Here is a 15,822-nt window from a genome sequence, read left to right as displayed (position 1 = left end):
TGGAAAACGACCTTACAAGCACTTAAGTTGAGACTCGATCCTGGTTATAAACTTAACTTACATTCTGCAGCCCTGGTCTGAGTTTCCCATCATTTTATAGCAACGGTTACACTATTACGCGCCAAATGGCAAATAAACAAAATTTGTGCAATAAAAGAAATTTAGATTTGAGCGAGGAACCAGCAAGCGGAAGCCATGCCAAGCGCCAGTGCACCGAAAATCTGTTTTGGCCGGAAGGCGATGACAACGACAGCTTCTTTTCCAATGCGCAACTGGAGGATTTGCTGGACGGACGGCACGGGGAACTCTTTGGGACGCAGGCAACCACAAGCAGCAACAAGGTAACGCAAGGTGGATCGGATGATGGACTGGCCCTCTTCGCGGACACATCCTTTTCAAGCATAAATGAGGTTCCACCGAACTGTGCTTCTAAGCCTAATGAAACCAGTGCACCACCAACTGATAACCATCAAATTGACCTGGCGGACGAGGACAACGCCGACGAGGTGTTTAAGAAAATCAACCTCAACGATCTAACTATAGCCGAAATGGAGGACATTTTCCATGGCGCTGAAGATTTTAGTGAACCCATGGTTCAAAACACACAACTCTTTTTGGACGCGATGACCTTTAAGAAGCCCAAGACACCAGAGAAGCCACTGCCTCCGCTTAAGGACGATTCCATGTCTTTCCTTTCCAAATCTGTGATAGAGGGCATAGTGCAGGGCACGCAGTATGTGACCTGCGAGGAGCTAAAGAATCAATCAATCCTAGATCCAGTTAATTGGGAAACGCAGGCTTTTGCGGACTTTGAGAAGAATAACCAAATTGTAGACAAATTTCCTAGCAAGGGCGAATTCTATGGTCTGCCGGATAAGGTCAAAAAGATGATTCTGGAACACAAAGGCATCAATAGTCTTTATGGTATGAAAACCGATATATGTTAAGAACACACGATATTTACCAATTAATCCCCCAGAATGGCAGGACGAGTGCCTGAATCTACCTGCCATCAGGCAGCGCAAAAATCTTATCTATGCTCTGCCCACAAGTGGGGGAAAAACCCTAGTGGCAGAAATCCTTATGCTGCGTGAATTACTTTGCCGCGAACGCAATGTGTTGTTCATTCTGCCATATGTGTCCATTGTCCAGGAGAAGGTCAGCGCCATGTCACCATTTGCAATAGACCTGGACTTTATTGTGGAGGAGTACACGGCCGGCAAAGGCAAGTGTCCGCCTCAGCCGCGTCGTAAGAGACGTAGTCTTTTCATAGCCTCCATTGAAAAGGGAGCTGTTCTAATGGACAGCCTGATAGACGTACAACGTCCACATGAAATTGGTCTGGTTGTGGTGGATGAACTGCATTTGATAGGCGAAAGGGGTAGAGGTGCCACCTTGGAGGCTTTCCTTACCAAAGTGATGTTTCTAAATGGTAAGTGGATACCTTGTGTACTTTTTGTATTTATGGCATAAAGCAATTTTTGATTTTTAGCCAATATTCAAATTGTTGGCATGAGTGCCACAATAGGAAACCTTAGCGAAATATCCTCCTTTTTGAATGCTGATGTATACACAAGGGGCTTTCGCCCTGTGGAGCTAAAGGAGTACATAAAATGTGGCCCCGATTTGATGGAGATTAACTCGGCTGGTCAAACGTTGGAGGAAATATTTGTCCCTAGCCGAAGTGTTGACTACAATGTAAGAAATATTCGCATTAGACAGTTTGAAATTGTTGCCAAATGTCCTTTTCTGCTTTGCAGTACAGTGAAGCCGTCAAACGCGCCGATCCCGACCATCTGGCTGGCTTAATCAGCGAATGTGCTCCGGAACACTGTTGTTTGGTTTTCTGCCCTAGTCGGAAAAACTGTGAGAACGTGGCGCTACTTCTCAGTCGAATTGTGCCCAAGCAAAAATTTTTCGAGCATCGCCGGAGCGAGAAGCTGGATCTAATGGATGCCCTGGACAAGATGTGCGGCATACTCAGCCCGGTGTTGGCGAAAACCCTACCCTATGGCATTGCCTACCATCATTCGGGCTTGACAACCGATGAGAGGAAGTACATTGAGACTGCCTATAGATTTGGAGTTGTCACAGTCATTTGCTGTACCTCCACTTTGGCTGCTGGGGTCAACCTTCCAGCCAAGCGGGTAATCATACGAGCTCCGTATGTGGGCCAGGAATTTATGACTTTGTGCAAGTATAAGCAAATGGTTGGACGAGCAGGTCGCGCCGGATTGGGTGAAGCTGGCGAGAGTATTCTGATAGCCCAGAGCAAAGACAATTTGCTGGTCGGTCAAATGCTTTTCTCGCCCATGGATAAGGCTCTAAGTTCATTGGATCAGCAGGAGGCAGTAGGACTGCAAGTAAGTTTTCACCTAATATTTTATTGACGACATAAAATATTTTTAATTTTTTTCATTTAATCGTGCTTATGATCGTCGAAATCTCGAAAACTATGACCAGCGAGTCTCTCTCTTATTTTATTATTCTTGTTGCACTATTTACAATTACTTACTTATATCCACTAAATGCTCCCTAAACTGGGATGCTTTTTGAAAAATAGCCGATTTGTGTGCAGTTTTTTTTTCTTGCTGTGACTGACTTGACAGGTGAAGGATTTGAGAAGACTGAAGAACAACCGAAAAAGTGTGGCATTTAAATTTACTTGGTCAAAGTGACCACCTCGTGACAACTAGATTATCTCACCCGGAAACGATTTATGAAATTATTTACATTCCATGAAAGGAAAATGGAGGCTTTGATTATATTTTAATTATTGGCAATTATTTTCTTGTTAAAAGCTAAATTCAAATCGAATACCATTTTACAATACAATACAATTTTGTTGCAACTTGACCACCTTAACACCTAAGCGTTGGATATGTTCATTTTTTAGCCTGTGCGCCCGTTTCTCATTTAATAGCCAAATGTAGTTTCAATTTAGCTGATTCATTCATATAGATTTGAAATTTTCCGTAATTTGGCGGTAATACGAAAAAATTTCTTCATTTTTAGTTTGGTGCCTACTACAACTGTTTTATCTTTTTTGAACATGATTTTATTTAATTAATCCAAACTACGAGAAGCTACAACATAATTTACATCCTCTTTTTTTAGTCGCTTATACTCAGCGTGGTTGGTTTGAATTTAGCAGAATGTCGTCGCGATTTGAATCGGCTGGTAAACAGCACCCTATTGTCTGTGCAGGCCAAATCCCTGGAGGTGGCCGTGGACGAGATCGTGCTCCGTATTCTCCGAGAGATGTTTAAAAATAAAGTGCTGCAGCTTACCGAACCGCCAGCCAAATCCAAGATCAATTCTTCAGATATTATAACCTCGCAGGATGTGAGTCAGACCAATAGGCCCGCTGGCGAGCGACGTTTGCTCATAGGACAATCGACCCCATTCAAGCTGACCAATATTGGAAGAGCTGCCTTCAAGGCGGGCATTGACTACAAGCGGGCGAATGCCATTCACAAGGAGCTCCAGCAGGCCCAGCAGCAGCTCATCCTGAGCAACTACTTCCACCTACTGTACCTTGTCGTGTGCTTTAACTCGAACGAAAGGGGAGACGAGTTGTTTCCGGCCGATGCCAGCATACTCTTTGGAGTATACACCTCGCTGCCACTGGACTCGCAGGCATTGTTCAAGCAAATTGGTTTTACAGAGGCCCATGCAGCCAGACTTTTTAAGACGCAGTCGGTACAGGGTCCTTTGTCGCTGCAGCTGAATCGACTCTACAAGGTGCTTATTCTGGCGGACATACTGAACCTTCTGCCGCTTCCCTCTGTGGCCAGCAAGTACAACGTGGAGCGGGGAACTCTGCAGCATCTAATCAGCCAATCGACTGCAGCCTCAAGTGCCATTGTGCGCCTGTGCGAGGAGCTGGAAGAGTTTTGGTGCTATAAACCATTGTTTGAGCGGATCCTGAACAAAATGGATCGATGCGGCACATTTGAGCTGGAGCCGCTAATGGAACTGCCAGCGGTTAAGATTGTAAGTTTCAAATGAATCCCGTACAAGTAGATAGAAAACATATAGCCTTAATTAAAGGCTGATACATGAATATTACAAATTGTACTACTCTTCTAGAATCGCGCCAGACAGCTGTATGCTGCGGGTTTTCAAACCATTGAGGATATAGCCAGAGTGAGACCGACGCACTTAGTGCAATCCTTGGAACACATGCCTCTCAGAGTGGCCACGGAAATCGTCTCGGCAGCAAAGGTATACATGGTTTTTGATTTTGAAACCCATTTGATTAACTAATACTTTTTCTTACTTTCTAGATCATTTTGATGAAAAAGCTTGACCATCTGGAAGAGGAAACGGAGAACCTCAAGGACTGTTTAAAAACGTCTGATAAAAATTAGCAGGACGAAAACACAAGTAAAAAAAACAGTAGCTTTAGTGGGTTTTAAATTTATTTCAGTTTCTGTTTTGATTGTTATGCACTCCGACTTAAGTCTTGCACATGGGTTCTCTACAACGAACACGATCTCCGACGAAGCTTAAATATTATAGACAATTTGTATGCAAATTGCATTTTTAAATTAACACATTAGGTATTTTTCATTCTATATGTAAATCAAGGACATCAATTCATGTTTTCCTTATTGTTCTGTTCTGCTGGGTATTTTATGTAAAGATTTTTGATTAATCGGAGATAATCAAGTAGGAGAGTTATTTTTATAAACTACTAGATATGAGCTAGCAGACAAATTCGCAAGCTGCTACTATCACGACATTTGAGTATTATACAACGTATATATAAGTGGGGTTCAGGACATATATAGCTCATACTGCAAAAATAGCATAAGCGATCGAGGGTAAAATTTAGAAAAGCTTTTTGCAGAATGAACCCAAAAAATTCTCTGATAAAAGATTGCTGTAGGTTGTCATCGGTTATGTTGTTTTTCGGCGGCTATTGCTTCATATGTCCCGAACCATTTTGAATTACGAGTACGTTTTGTGCGGCTAAACGACTAAGGTAGAGACAGATTTGTTTAAGAAGTTGGAGCCGTGCACCAAATTGGAACTCTCCTTGTGTGGGGGGAAACTTATTTACAGCTGAAGAAACTGAAATCCAAAGATATGACACCATTTTACAAAAGATATTCTACTAAATCATCAAACTACAAACGCACCTTATTACAAGCGTACTTTTCAGTAGGCAAAGTCGTCGTAGAAATGCTGGGCAATCCGTCCGCCCAGCGGCTGGTGGCTCCGGCTCACTCCCGACCCGGAGACGGCTCCTCCGCTGGAAGATCCGCCGGCTGCTCCTCCGGCAGCAGCGTATTCGAGTCGATGTGGACGCGCGGTTTGCGCCGGGACAATAGCCCGCCTGCGTATATCTGTCGACGAGAAATAGGAATCACTATGATAGCTCGCTGGTTGCGATGCGGATGCAGGTGCGGATGCTGAAGCGGATGTTGGTGATTGATACGCTGGCTGATAGGCAAATGGATTATACGCGGTGGCATATTGCCGCTGCGATTGCTGCTGCTGCTGCTGGTATGGAAGCTGATGCGGATGAGGATGCGGATGCTGGGGCGAGAGCGGTTTCAGCGTGGGATCAAGCGCATCGTTCAATGTCACATCATAGTCGTTCTCGTAGAGCTCGTCGAGATTTAGTTTTGGTCGCTGGGGTTCCACACGCTTAGGTGTGGCGGGCAAAGCGCTGCGAGGCGGGAGAGTCGTTCTGGGTGGACTCGGCGATGGAGGAGCCTCCTCCTCGTCGTCTTCATCGCTGTCAGGACTTCCTCTCAACAGAGGAGCGCCATGCTCGAGCAGACGCACTCCCGAAATGGTGGAACCCATGTCAATGGGCGTGCTATCGGTGGTTGGCAGTGGTTTTAAGGCCACACCCACCGGCTGAAGACCTCGGGGCAGATATGGACTGCCGCCCCTGGAGGGCAGGAAAGGTCTCTTGACCACACGTACCGATGAAGGGCGCTGGGAAAATCCGTTTCGGCCGCTCAATGAATTTGCCCGCGATCTCGGTGCTGGTGCTTCCTCTTCGACGGGCTCCACTGGATGGTCCAGCTCCTCTTCGTCTTCCACGATTGGCTTGCGAGGACGTGGTGGCACTGTTGGCTTCCGGGTAGTTATCTTGGTCCTCAGTCTTTGGTTTCTCAAAGGAGCTGCTGTCGAAACGGGCGCTGGACTCTCCTCGTACTCCTCATCCTCAAAGTCCACATCTGCTGCTGGAGCACGGGACCTGGGAGCCAAGGGACGCTTGCGCTTCCTCAGAGGTTCTGGCTCCGCCGGCTCATCGTACTCATCATCGGCAGGCTTCTTATCTGTTACTGGTTTCCGCAAAGTGGTTCTGGTGGGCTTCTGCTCTGCCCGAGATGCTGGCGTACGTCTTCGTGGAGTGTTTCTAGCTGGAGGTTGCTCGTAGTCCTCCTCCACCTTTTCTTCAGGGTAGTCCTCCTCCTCGTCCTGGGCACTGTTTGATGGTGCCTGTGTGGTGGCCGTGATCTTTTGCACAGGATAGGAGAACTTCTTCTTTTCATTGATGGGAACAGGCCGAGCAATGCGCGGAGGAGCTCGAGGACGAGCATAAACGGAAGCGGCTGCCGCCTTCGGAGTGATAAACTCCGTTAATGGCTTTGGCGTAGTCTTCACTTTTTGGGGCGTTTGCTCTTCGGCGGCCTCTACCTGATCCGCACCGTTATAGGGTTTTTCATATTCATCCAGGTCATCCAAAGCGGATGATGGCGTTGTCCTGTCCTTTTCAATACGTCTCCTTCCCAACGGACGATCTTCGTTGAAGCTGCGCCGTTCCTCCACTCGACCTGGTTTCCTCGGCAATATCTTGCGACCCGCCGTTCCTGCAGTGGGTTTTCCTCTTGATCTTTTACTCGGCCGCTCGTCATAGTCCTCCTCGAGGGCCTCCTCATCGCGGTAACGATTCCTATTGCGCCTGATGGGTTTCTTGGCCTCCGTCCGCTTATCATCGTACTCATCGTCGTACTCCGGCTCCACTTGGGGCTTCCTTTGGCGTGGTCTTGGCTTGGGCCGACGTACGGGTCGCTCCTCGTAGTAATCATCCTCGTACTGATCCTGATCCTCATAGTAGTAGTCATCGATGGGTCTGCGATTGTAGGGCCGTCTCAGCGGACGCTGTGGTCTCTGTAGGCGACGACGAGGTGCAGGAGGTTGAGTGGGTGGCGCTGGCGTAGTTGTGGTACTCGTCGACGTGGTAGTGGTTGCCATATAGAGTTCATCGTTCCTGCAGAAATTGGAATGGGAATAGTTATCATTAAATACATTTTGGTTTTTGGGCATTTAAATTAAGAAATTCATTTTTTTTTAATTTTTTTGATGTGATGATGTAGAAATTCAAAAAAATTAAGAAATTCCTGAGGCTGAAGTTCTAATCTCCATAACTCAACTTATCTTAATCGGATTCTGAAGTGGCATACCTCTAAATGTTTCTGGAGCAATTCTCTAAAAATCTGCATTCAAATTTAAAAATTTATTTTTTTTTCAATTTTTTTGTAATTTTTCTGATGCTATGATGTGGAAATTCAAAAATGTCCCAAGACTGAAGTTCAAAAGTCCATAACTCAACTTATCTTAATCGGATTTTGAAGTGGCATACCTCTAAATGTTTCTGGCGCAATTCTCTAAAAATCTGCATTCAAATTTAAAAATTTATTTTTTTTACATTTTTTTTGTAATTTTTCTGATGTATGATGTAGTAGATATTCAACAAATTAAAAAATGTCCAAAAGCTGAAGTTCTAAACTCCATAACTCAACTTATCTAAATCGGATTTTGAAGTGGCATACCTCTAAATGTTTCTGGTGCAATTCTCTAAAAATCTGCATTAAAATTTAAAAATTTATTTTTTTTACATTTTTTTTGTAATTTTTCTGATGTCTGATGTAGATATTCAACAAATTAAAAAATGTCCCAAAGCTGAAGCTCTAAACTCCATAACTCAACTTATCTAAATCGGATTTTGAAGTGGCATACCTCTAAATGTTTCTGGCGCAATTCTCTAAAAATGTGCATTCAAATTTAAAAATTTATTTTTTTTACATTTTTTTTTGTAATTTTTCTGATGTTATGATGTTGTAGAACTTCAAAAATGTCCCTAGGCTGAAGTTCTAAACTCCATAACTCAACTCATCTTAATCGGATCTTGAAGTGGCATACCTTTAAATGTTTCTGGCGCAATTCTCTAAAAATCTGCATTCAAATTTAAAAATTTATTTTTTTTACATTTTTTTGTAATTTTTCTGATGTATGATGTAGTAGATATTCAACAAATTAAAAAATGTCCCAAAGCTGAAGCTCTAAACTCCATAACTCAACTTATCTAAATCGGATTTTGAAGTGGCATACCTCTAAATGTTTCTGGCGCAATTCTCTAAAAATGTGCATTCAAATTTAAAAATTTATTTTTTTTACATTTTTTTTTGTAATTTTTCTGATGTTATGATGTTGTAGAACTTCAAAAATGTCCCTAGGCTGAAGTTCTAAACTCCATAACTCAACTTATCTAAATCGGATTTTGAAGTGGCATACCTCTAAATGTTTCTGGCCAAATTCTCTAAAAATGTGCATTCAAATTTAAAAATTTATTTTTTTTACATTTTTTTTTTGTAATTTTTCTGATGCTATGATGTTGTGGAAATTCAAAAATGTCCCAAGACTGAAGTTCTAAAGTCCATAACTCAACTTATCTTAATCGGATTTTGAAGTGACATACATCTAAATGTTTCTGGCGCAATTCTCTAAAAATCTGCATTCAAATTTAAAAATTTATTTTTTTTACATTTTTTTTGTAATTTTTCTGATGTATGATGTAGTAGATATTCAACAAATTAAAAAATGTCCCAAAGCTGAAGTCCTAAACTCCATAACTCAACTCATCTTAATCGGATTTTGAAGTGGCATACCTCTAAATGTTTGTGGCACCATTCCCTAAAAATTCTCTGCATTTAAATTTAGAAATCTAACACAAAACTCTAACTGCCACACTTTTAAAAAATGTGTGGGTTTTTTTTCATTTTATTACTTTATCCTCAGTTGCTACCGATATTCCAGAAATTGTTGAAATTTCTCGTTTGCACTTCCACTAGCCGAGTAACGGGTATCTGCTAGTCGGGGAACTCAATAAATTGGATAATTTAGATAACCAAAGCTGCAAAAGTGTAGCTCGTTCTGGCCCGTAAGGGGACTCCCCCGAGGAAGTCTCACCTGTTCCAGTATTTCTGGGATCCCTCGCAGTCCACATCGGATGCAAAGTGGCAGATGAAGGTGCGCTGGTCGAAGGCCGTGAAGTTGGCGCACAAAAAGTCGTGCCTTATGCCATAGACGCAGTGGTGGTAGATCTGCAACGAGTCCAACTCGGGTTAATCACATTTGGCCATAACTAATCCGCCCTGTTAGCCATCGCTTAGCGCTTCTTCTTGCCTGCTTTTGAGGTCAAGATCGAGGTGCAAACAAGTTTTAGTTTTCGGCGTCACGTCGCCAGTTGAAAAAGAGAAATTGCTGGCCAGGCGCAGAGGGATTGAGTTGGATTGGGTTGGGTTGCTTGGTCGCTTGGTTTGTCTAGGCATGATGACCAATTATGTTACGTCGTTGCTGCCCAGACAAGGTCACGCCGGCTCGCTCACCTGGCACTTGTACTCGATGGAGGCATAGAAGCCGTCGTGCAGCCCCTCGCACTTGAAGTGGATCTCGTCCATGGGCGGCACGGTGGACAGAAACGGATAGGTCGACAGGTTGTAGCTGTGCAAGAGAATAGGAAGGAAACTCTAAGAACGTTGATGGTAGATTTGTATAAGACACCAATCATTAACTTGGATGAGCGAAAAAGTCATTCCCATTAACGATTTTTAACTGTTAACCTTAGTTTTAACCTACAAAATATACAAAAATATTCCTCGAGGATTTTGAAACATTTCTTACCCTCTCAGTTCCCTGGGCAGATTGGGATCCCAGATGTAATCGATCTGTGGGATGCCGGTCAGCTTGGAGTTCTTCGACAGAGTGCCGTTGTCCGGCTGAAAAATGCATTTAAAGTCAGTGGCTGAGGCAATCTCTACCAGAAACCACCGTCTCACCTTGCTACTGTCGCCACCATCTCCGCTGGGCACTGGCTGCTCCTCCTCCACTTCCTCCTCCTCGACGGCCGTCGCTTCCGTCGTGGTGCTGGTGGAGGTGCTCGTGGAGGCGGGAGTCTTGGCAATGGACACCTTCTTGAAGGGCAGGGCGGCTTCTGTGGAGGCCAACAGGCTCAGCAGCAGCACTGCATCGAAAGGGAAACGAGATTTAAATTAATTAAAACTGCACAGTTGCCCCAAATTACATAACACATCAAGGATTGCCATTATGTCATGGTCCGGTCCGAACAGCAAGATTAAGTGGTTTTTTGAGTTGAGTTAAGTGTCCTTCGATCCGATTCAGTTGAACTCACCTGTTGCTGTCAGTAACAGCCAGCCTTTGGCTTTTTCCATCTTGAAGACTTCAGTTCTCTGGTGGTTTGGTAACTGAAATGAAAAAGTACAACATATTATGTATATTTCTGAGTTTCGGACACACCCACACACCTTTGCGGAAGATTAATGTTCACTCGAAGTCGTTGAACGCTTCTAAAGCTAACAGAAAATAAAAGAAATCAAATTGAGTTGTAAGCTCGAGGGTTCTGGATTGAATATTAGCTGGGCATTCAAATCACGTCCCATGATTAACGCTACTTTCCATGCTTGTCATTCAAGTCGGGAAGGGTCGATTCTATATTAAGAAGGGAACGCCTCATGCAGAAATGCATTCTATGGTTGTAGAAAGTGTTCCTGGCTGAACTTTTGTACTGCCAGTTTTGGCCAAAGAAAAGTAGTGAAATTTCACGGGAAGATATGATTTCAAACGCTTTTGAAGAAGTCTTTTTGAAGTCTAACGTATGCCAACAAACAACAGATATCAGATGAGTTGAAGTTGTCTCCTTGTTTCGAGGAATTCATTACTATTGTATATTTAATGAAGCGTTTAAGTTCGTAAGTTCCTAACGAAAAGGTATTGCAAAACCCATGATTCACCGCCCAAGTGCGGCTCCTCTTCTCCAGAAATCGATCAATTAGCTAATGCCATCACTGCAAATTTCGCGCACACACTAATTGTGCCCACTTTGATCAGCTTCACTTTCCGATTTCCGTCTCGGGTGTCGAATATTGCATAATTAGGTTTGGACGCCTTCAATGTCACTTCGGTGGGCTTTGGATTACGTAAGGAGAGCGATTGGTTGGGCGAAATTGGAAGGGTGGTGGTCAGCGCACTGGCAATAAATAAGTAAATACCTCGGCCACATAATAAACACAATGCATAACTATAACAAATTGAAAAGCGGGCGAGGGGAAAAAATACTTTCCTTTCCAATGCGTTTTTTCTCCGATAAATTAAATGCAAAACGTTGGCTTGGGGAAAAGATCATTGGAGCATTGTAATTTGGCAGTCGATAGTCGCAGTTGAATGCAATTTGCTTCTTCCAAAAGCCATTTTTATTGTGCATTGTTCGCGCCGAGTCTCCTTGGACTCGCACACGGGGCGTATACTTGATGGGCATTACGGATGGGCGAGGAAGCTCCTCCACCGCCTCCTGCTCCTCCTCCTCCTCCTCCCTCTCCTTCACCGCCTTTCTGCTTGGCATGGCACAATTTTGGAGCTCAATTTTAGTGGCCATAAGCTCAAAGATTTGCCGATCACACCCTGTTTTGGTGCTGTTGTTTAACCAAAAAGTGTGTCGTGCATTTTAAGTGGAGATTTGATTGGATTTGATGTCTTTCGGCCTGGCTTATTGACTGCTTGCCAGTCTGTTTGTGTCTCTCAGCTGGTTTGCACTTTTCGACATTTTGCCGACTGTGTGGGCCGAGTGCGGAGATAAATATCTGACTAAATATGATAATGGTTTTGCTTTTTACAGAGATAACAATTTTGTTGGAGGCGAGTGCGTCAACGAATGTCTCAGTCGAAATGTCAAAGGGTTCTTGAAAAGAGCACAAATGATTTAGATTGTACTTTTAGATTGTTTTGTGGGCGTTATGTGCTTTATTTAATTGTCGATTGTAATTGGCCTTTGAGGCTTGCTTTAACCTGGTTTTTAGCAGAAACATGCATTTTAAGGGTAAACAGTGTTCGAATCTAAATACCTCAGCCTTTTTTGAGTATGCCATGCCATAGAACCGCTGCCTGTCTGAAACCTCAGGTAATTTCTTAATCTGGCCAAAATATGGAAGCTTACCCTCAGGCCTACACATCCATCAACTTCTGTACACTTTTCCCATTAGTTTCAAGTATTGCCCAAAAGTTAAGGTCAGATCGGTGAACAGGTGCTTGGGGTTTCGGTGATAAATTGCCCTGTGCTAAACGAAATGAATTTATGGCTGCGTTTGTTTGTGGCCACATAATTCGCATTTAGTGCAGCGCATTGTTCGTTAATGAAATTTTAACTTATTAATTTCAGACGTCTAATCGTTTACGGCCCACGGAGAAATCGGAGAGGCGAGACAATAAATGATGTCTCGAAAAGTCGATGCCTAGCTGGTCTGATTGTCTTGGCCAAGTTCAAATTCAAGGCTAAGCACGATGACAAACACCGGTGAGTTGTTATTATTTTTGTAGCTGCCTTTGTTTCGGAACTAATTGATGAATCTTTGTGTTCGACTGCAGAAAATAACAAGCTTAAACGGAAACAATAAAAAAAGTCCAGATCTGGTTTAGGAAATTAGCTTTTAATTAGCCCAAAAGGCTTTTCAAAAAATGTATTCGACTTTGAATAGAACATTTGCATGAAATACCCATCGTAATGGCAAAAAACCGTTGTCGGCTTTTCCTTGAATCTTTGCAAATTTTTCCATCTGTTCGGAGATTCTCTGACTTTGAATGGTTGTTTTTTAGTTTTTGAAAACAATAAAAGGCACCTAGAACCAAAAGCCCCGAAGGTTTCGCTCCACGCAGACACAATGAGCAATTACATTTAAGTTTTATAATTTCATTTTATTGCCTTGTTGTTAGATGTTAGATGCACCATGGCCGCAAGCCAAATCGTCTGGAGGCAAACTCTCGATTTCGTTTACATCTCAATGCGTGCATATTTCGCCAATAAATTTGCTCGACGTCAACAACGAGTTTTGTGGTTCGAAATTTATAACCCAAGTCGTCGCAATCCGGTTGCACGATAGAAACAGAAGTAGGTTTTTTTACTCAGTCTGCCATCATCTCTCTTAGCCAGTTGCCAGTTACCAGCTGGCCAATACAAGTTGCTGGCTGTCATAAGAAATTAGCATCTTTATAGGATGTTATGAGAGCTCTGCTTTTGGGCACTTTCAAGGTCGTCGCTTTTTCTGTGGATTTTCGGTGCAGTGCATACTTCACAAGGCGATCGGTTTCATGGCTCTGAATGGTACGGAATGGTATTTGAAAATTTCGAATATGTGTGAATGATTTTACGGCTCACTTGGTTTTACGATTGCAATGCCTTAATAGTCGTTTAGTTTTATGAATTATTAATGGAATGGCCTGGGTTACTAGTTCACAGGAAGGGGAAGCTTATTCTTGAAGAGTTGATTCGAATCAACGGAGCATAAATTGTGTTAATTATTATGTGTTTAGACTATGACTAACGGAAATATTTTATTGTATTCCTAAGAAGGTTTTTTAATACTTCATATTCATGGCAACTAAAATTTATTGAAACAATCTGAATGGTATAACAACAATTCTGAGAAACGCCGAGTTTTGCTTATAAAGATCTGAATCGATTAAAGTTTGAGCAGTTCCTAGAAAAGTAAGGGAGTCATGACTTTACTTGTATTATTTATAATTTGTGGACTTTAGCGCATTGAATGTACTTGTTTTTTATATGACTTGCCTGGACAATTCGCTAGATACTATCCGAGGAAATTTCCGCTGTACCTAATTACTATTATTTCTTATATCTGTAACCCAAATCTGTGATGTACATGGGCGCCATTAGGAGCTTTTCTCGGCTTTTCTCCGCCTTTTTGCAGCGCACAGCATCTTCATGCCGCAGATTCGTTGGCAACAAGTGAAAACAGATTTTCCTTTTTTCTGCCACATACAAATCAAAATCAGTTTGTATTTGCTTTATTTTTTAGCTGCATTTTGTTTTGGTGTGCATTTAGTAAAGCTCTTCGTCAAATGGGTTTAATCGCCCATTCCGGTTGGCCAACTTTTCACTCTGACCTGAACATGGCCAAGAGTTCCCCAGTTCAGTTCCCACACGCACAGCCAAGTATTATTTAACTTCTACTCTGAGACAATTAGGCAATGCTAATTGCTAAGTTTCTTAAGTGTGGAAAACTGTGAGCGGTAGAAGAGTGCGAGGCGCAGAAATGGAGAGTGAAAAGCGCCAAATAACTGGATGAAAGTAAAATTTCAAAATTTCATTTGCTGCTTGTGGCTGCTGTGTGTTGGTGTGTGTGTGTGTGTTGTTTTTGTTGTTGTTGCTGTGGTTGCTGCTGATGATGAAAGTAAAATCTTGGCTCAGTTATGTTGGCCATATTCGCTTGTTGTTGTTCGGCGAAGATGCGCAAACCATTTGAGCGCCTCCTCACTCACACAAACACCAATAAAAATGGTAACTGCAAATTTCAGGGGGCTTATACGTGTATCTTTTGTGGCCAAAAGAGTTGTTGGGAGTGGGAGTGGGAGTGGGGGTGGGGGCGCATCTAACAATGTACAAGGCGCAGAGAAATAATTAGCAACGCCTGAGATCATTTTTGTACTTTTGTGTTGGCAAAACGCCTTTTTGGCCATGAGAGTTGGTAAACTTGCAGCACAGCAAGAAATAAGATTGTTGCAAGCGAAATACGTTTATTTTTCTTAAATATATTAGGACCCACTTTTCTAGTATATCAGGTATATTTTCAACATTCTTCAGATGCAATTCGCCTACAATAAAGTTGAAATACTACGCGGCACACGAAAACTCAAAGAGAAGATGCTCGAAAACGTCGAATTTAAATATTGTTGCATGGTGAATCAGCTAATGATTTCTTTCGGTGCAGCAGGAAGGGTGTTCAAATAGGTGTTTGGGGGGCCTCGAGGTGTTTGACTTGCAGATAAGCTCTGAAGAGCCCTCTAACAAGCGAATGCAAATGTTCAAACTTACCTCTTTTCAGTCGATCCAAATTTGTTGGGTGTAATCCACAAAAGGGTTTAAAGTTATTGCATTGGATTTCAATGCTTCTGTTGATTGTTTTCCAAATTTTTCAGCTGCTTGGATTGAATTTAACGCGTTTCTTAAATGAACAATAAAAATTGTAGCCCCATAAAAGTTGGCACTCACACAAACGCAAGCGCACGCAAAATCACACAAAGGCAAAATGCATTTATGTTTTTTCTATTGTGCACTGGTGTTAGTGCTGCACTTTTCCTTGTGTGTGATTGAGCCTGTGCTTGTGTTGGTGCACTTGTGGAAATTTTTATTGTTTTTTTTTGGCTGATTTTGTAACTGCCTTTGCGGTTATCTCTGTTTGAATTCAGCCATTAGCGATCTGTGATTTTCAGTGATTTTATGCACTATTTCGTTGTTGTTGGAACACTATAGCTATTTTGTAGCTTGATATGGGCATTTTGCATGGGATTCGTTCACTTGATTTTATATAATTTTTCCAGCTCTCTCACGCACAACGACACCCGTATATATACAGTGTGTTTATATGGATATACGATTGGTCACGCCCACTTACTTAGAGACCAGCTGTGCTGGCTGCCGTTCACCTGGCTGACCGCTTGCAGACTGAAATTGCAGATCGTATTGGCCAACTCGGAGTTGGCACAAAA

At 42.6% G+C, this 15,822-nt stretch overlaps 2 protein-coding genes across 5 annotated transcripts; one reads left to right on the top strand and one right to left on the bottom strand.

The window, feature by feature from the left end:
• The first annotated feature begins 65 nt into the window (after positions 1 to 65).
• On the top strand, positions 66 to 12,605 carry LOC6543806 (helicase POLQ-like). Of its 2 annotated transcripts, XM_026976849.1 has the most exons (8): positions 66 to 924; positions 980 to 1,432; positions 1,493 to 1,698; positions 1,761 to 2,363; positions 3,118 to 3,996; positions 4,093 to 4,227; positions 4,290 to 4,389; positions 12,479 to 12,605. In XM_026976849.1, exons 1-7 carry the CDS (start codon positions 126 to 128, stop codon positions 4,371 to 4,373), a joined length of 3,159 nt encoding a protein of 1,052 aa, XP_026832650.1. In that variant the 5' UTR covers positions 66 to 125; the 3' UTR covers positions 4,374 to 4,389; positions 12,479 to 12,605. The 2 variants fall into 2 exon arrangements, with proteins under 2 accessions (XP_026832650.1, XP_001971365.1); XM_001971329.3 differs by lacking the exon at positions 12,479 to 12,605 and having other exon boundaries at positions 4,290 to 4,555.
• Positions 4,407 to 15,821, bottom strand: LOC6543805 (proteoglycan 4). Of its 3 annotated transcripts, none has more exons than XM_015158207.2 (9): positions 15,729 to 15,821; positions 15,149 to 15,278; positions 10,439 to 10,511; positions 10,086 to 10,270; positions 9,931 to 10,025; positions 9,636 to 9,750; positions 9,217 to 9,350; positions 5,148 to 7,237; positions 4,407 to 5,079 (listed from the first exon to the last, which is right to left on the bottom strand). In XM_015158207.2, the coding sequence occupies exons 3-8, from the start codon at positions 10,476 to 10,478 to the stop codon at positions 5,167 to 5,169; spliced, it is 2,640 nt and encodes an 879-aa protein (XP_015013693.1). In that variant the 5' UTR covers positions 10,479 to 10,511; positions 15,149 to 15,278; positions 15,729 to 15,821; the 3' UTR covers positions 4,407 to 5,079; positions 5,148 to 5,166. The 3 variants fall into 3 exon arrangements, with proteins under 3 accessions (XP_015013693.1, XP_026832651.1, XP_001971364.1); XM_026976850.1 differs by having other exon boundaries at positions 15,149 to 15,252; positions 15,729 to 15,796; XM_001971328.3 differs by lacking the exons at positions 15,149 to 15,278; positions 15,729 to 15,821 and adding an exon at positions 10,572 to 10,595.
• Between the last annotated feature and the right edge of the window lies 1 nt (position 15,822).

The sequence above is a fragment of the Drosophila erecta genome, unplaced genomic scaffold (genome assembly GCF_003286155.1).
Source record: "Drosophila erecta strain 14021-0224.00,06,07 unplaced genomic scaffold, DereRS2 tig00000021-arrow-pilon, whole genome shotgun sequence".
Classification (NCBI taxonomy): Eukaryota; Metazoa; Arthropoda; class Insecta; order Diptera; family Drosophilidae; genus Drosophila; species Drosophila erecta.
This window is presented reverse-complemented; position numbering and strand designations above follow the sequence as displayed.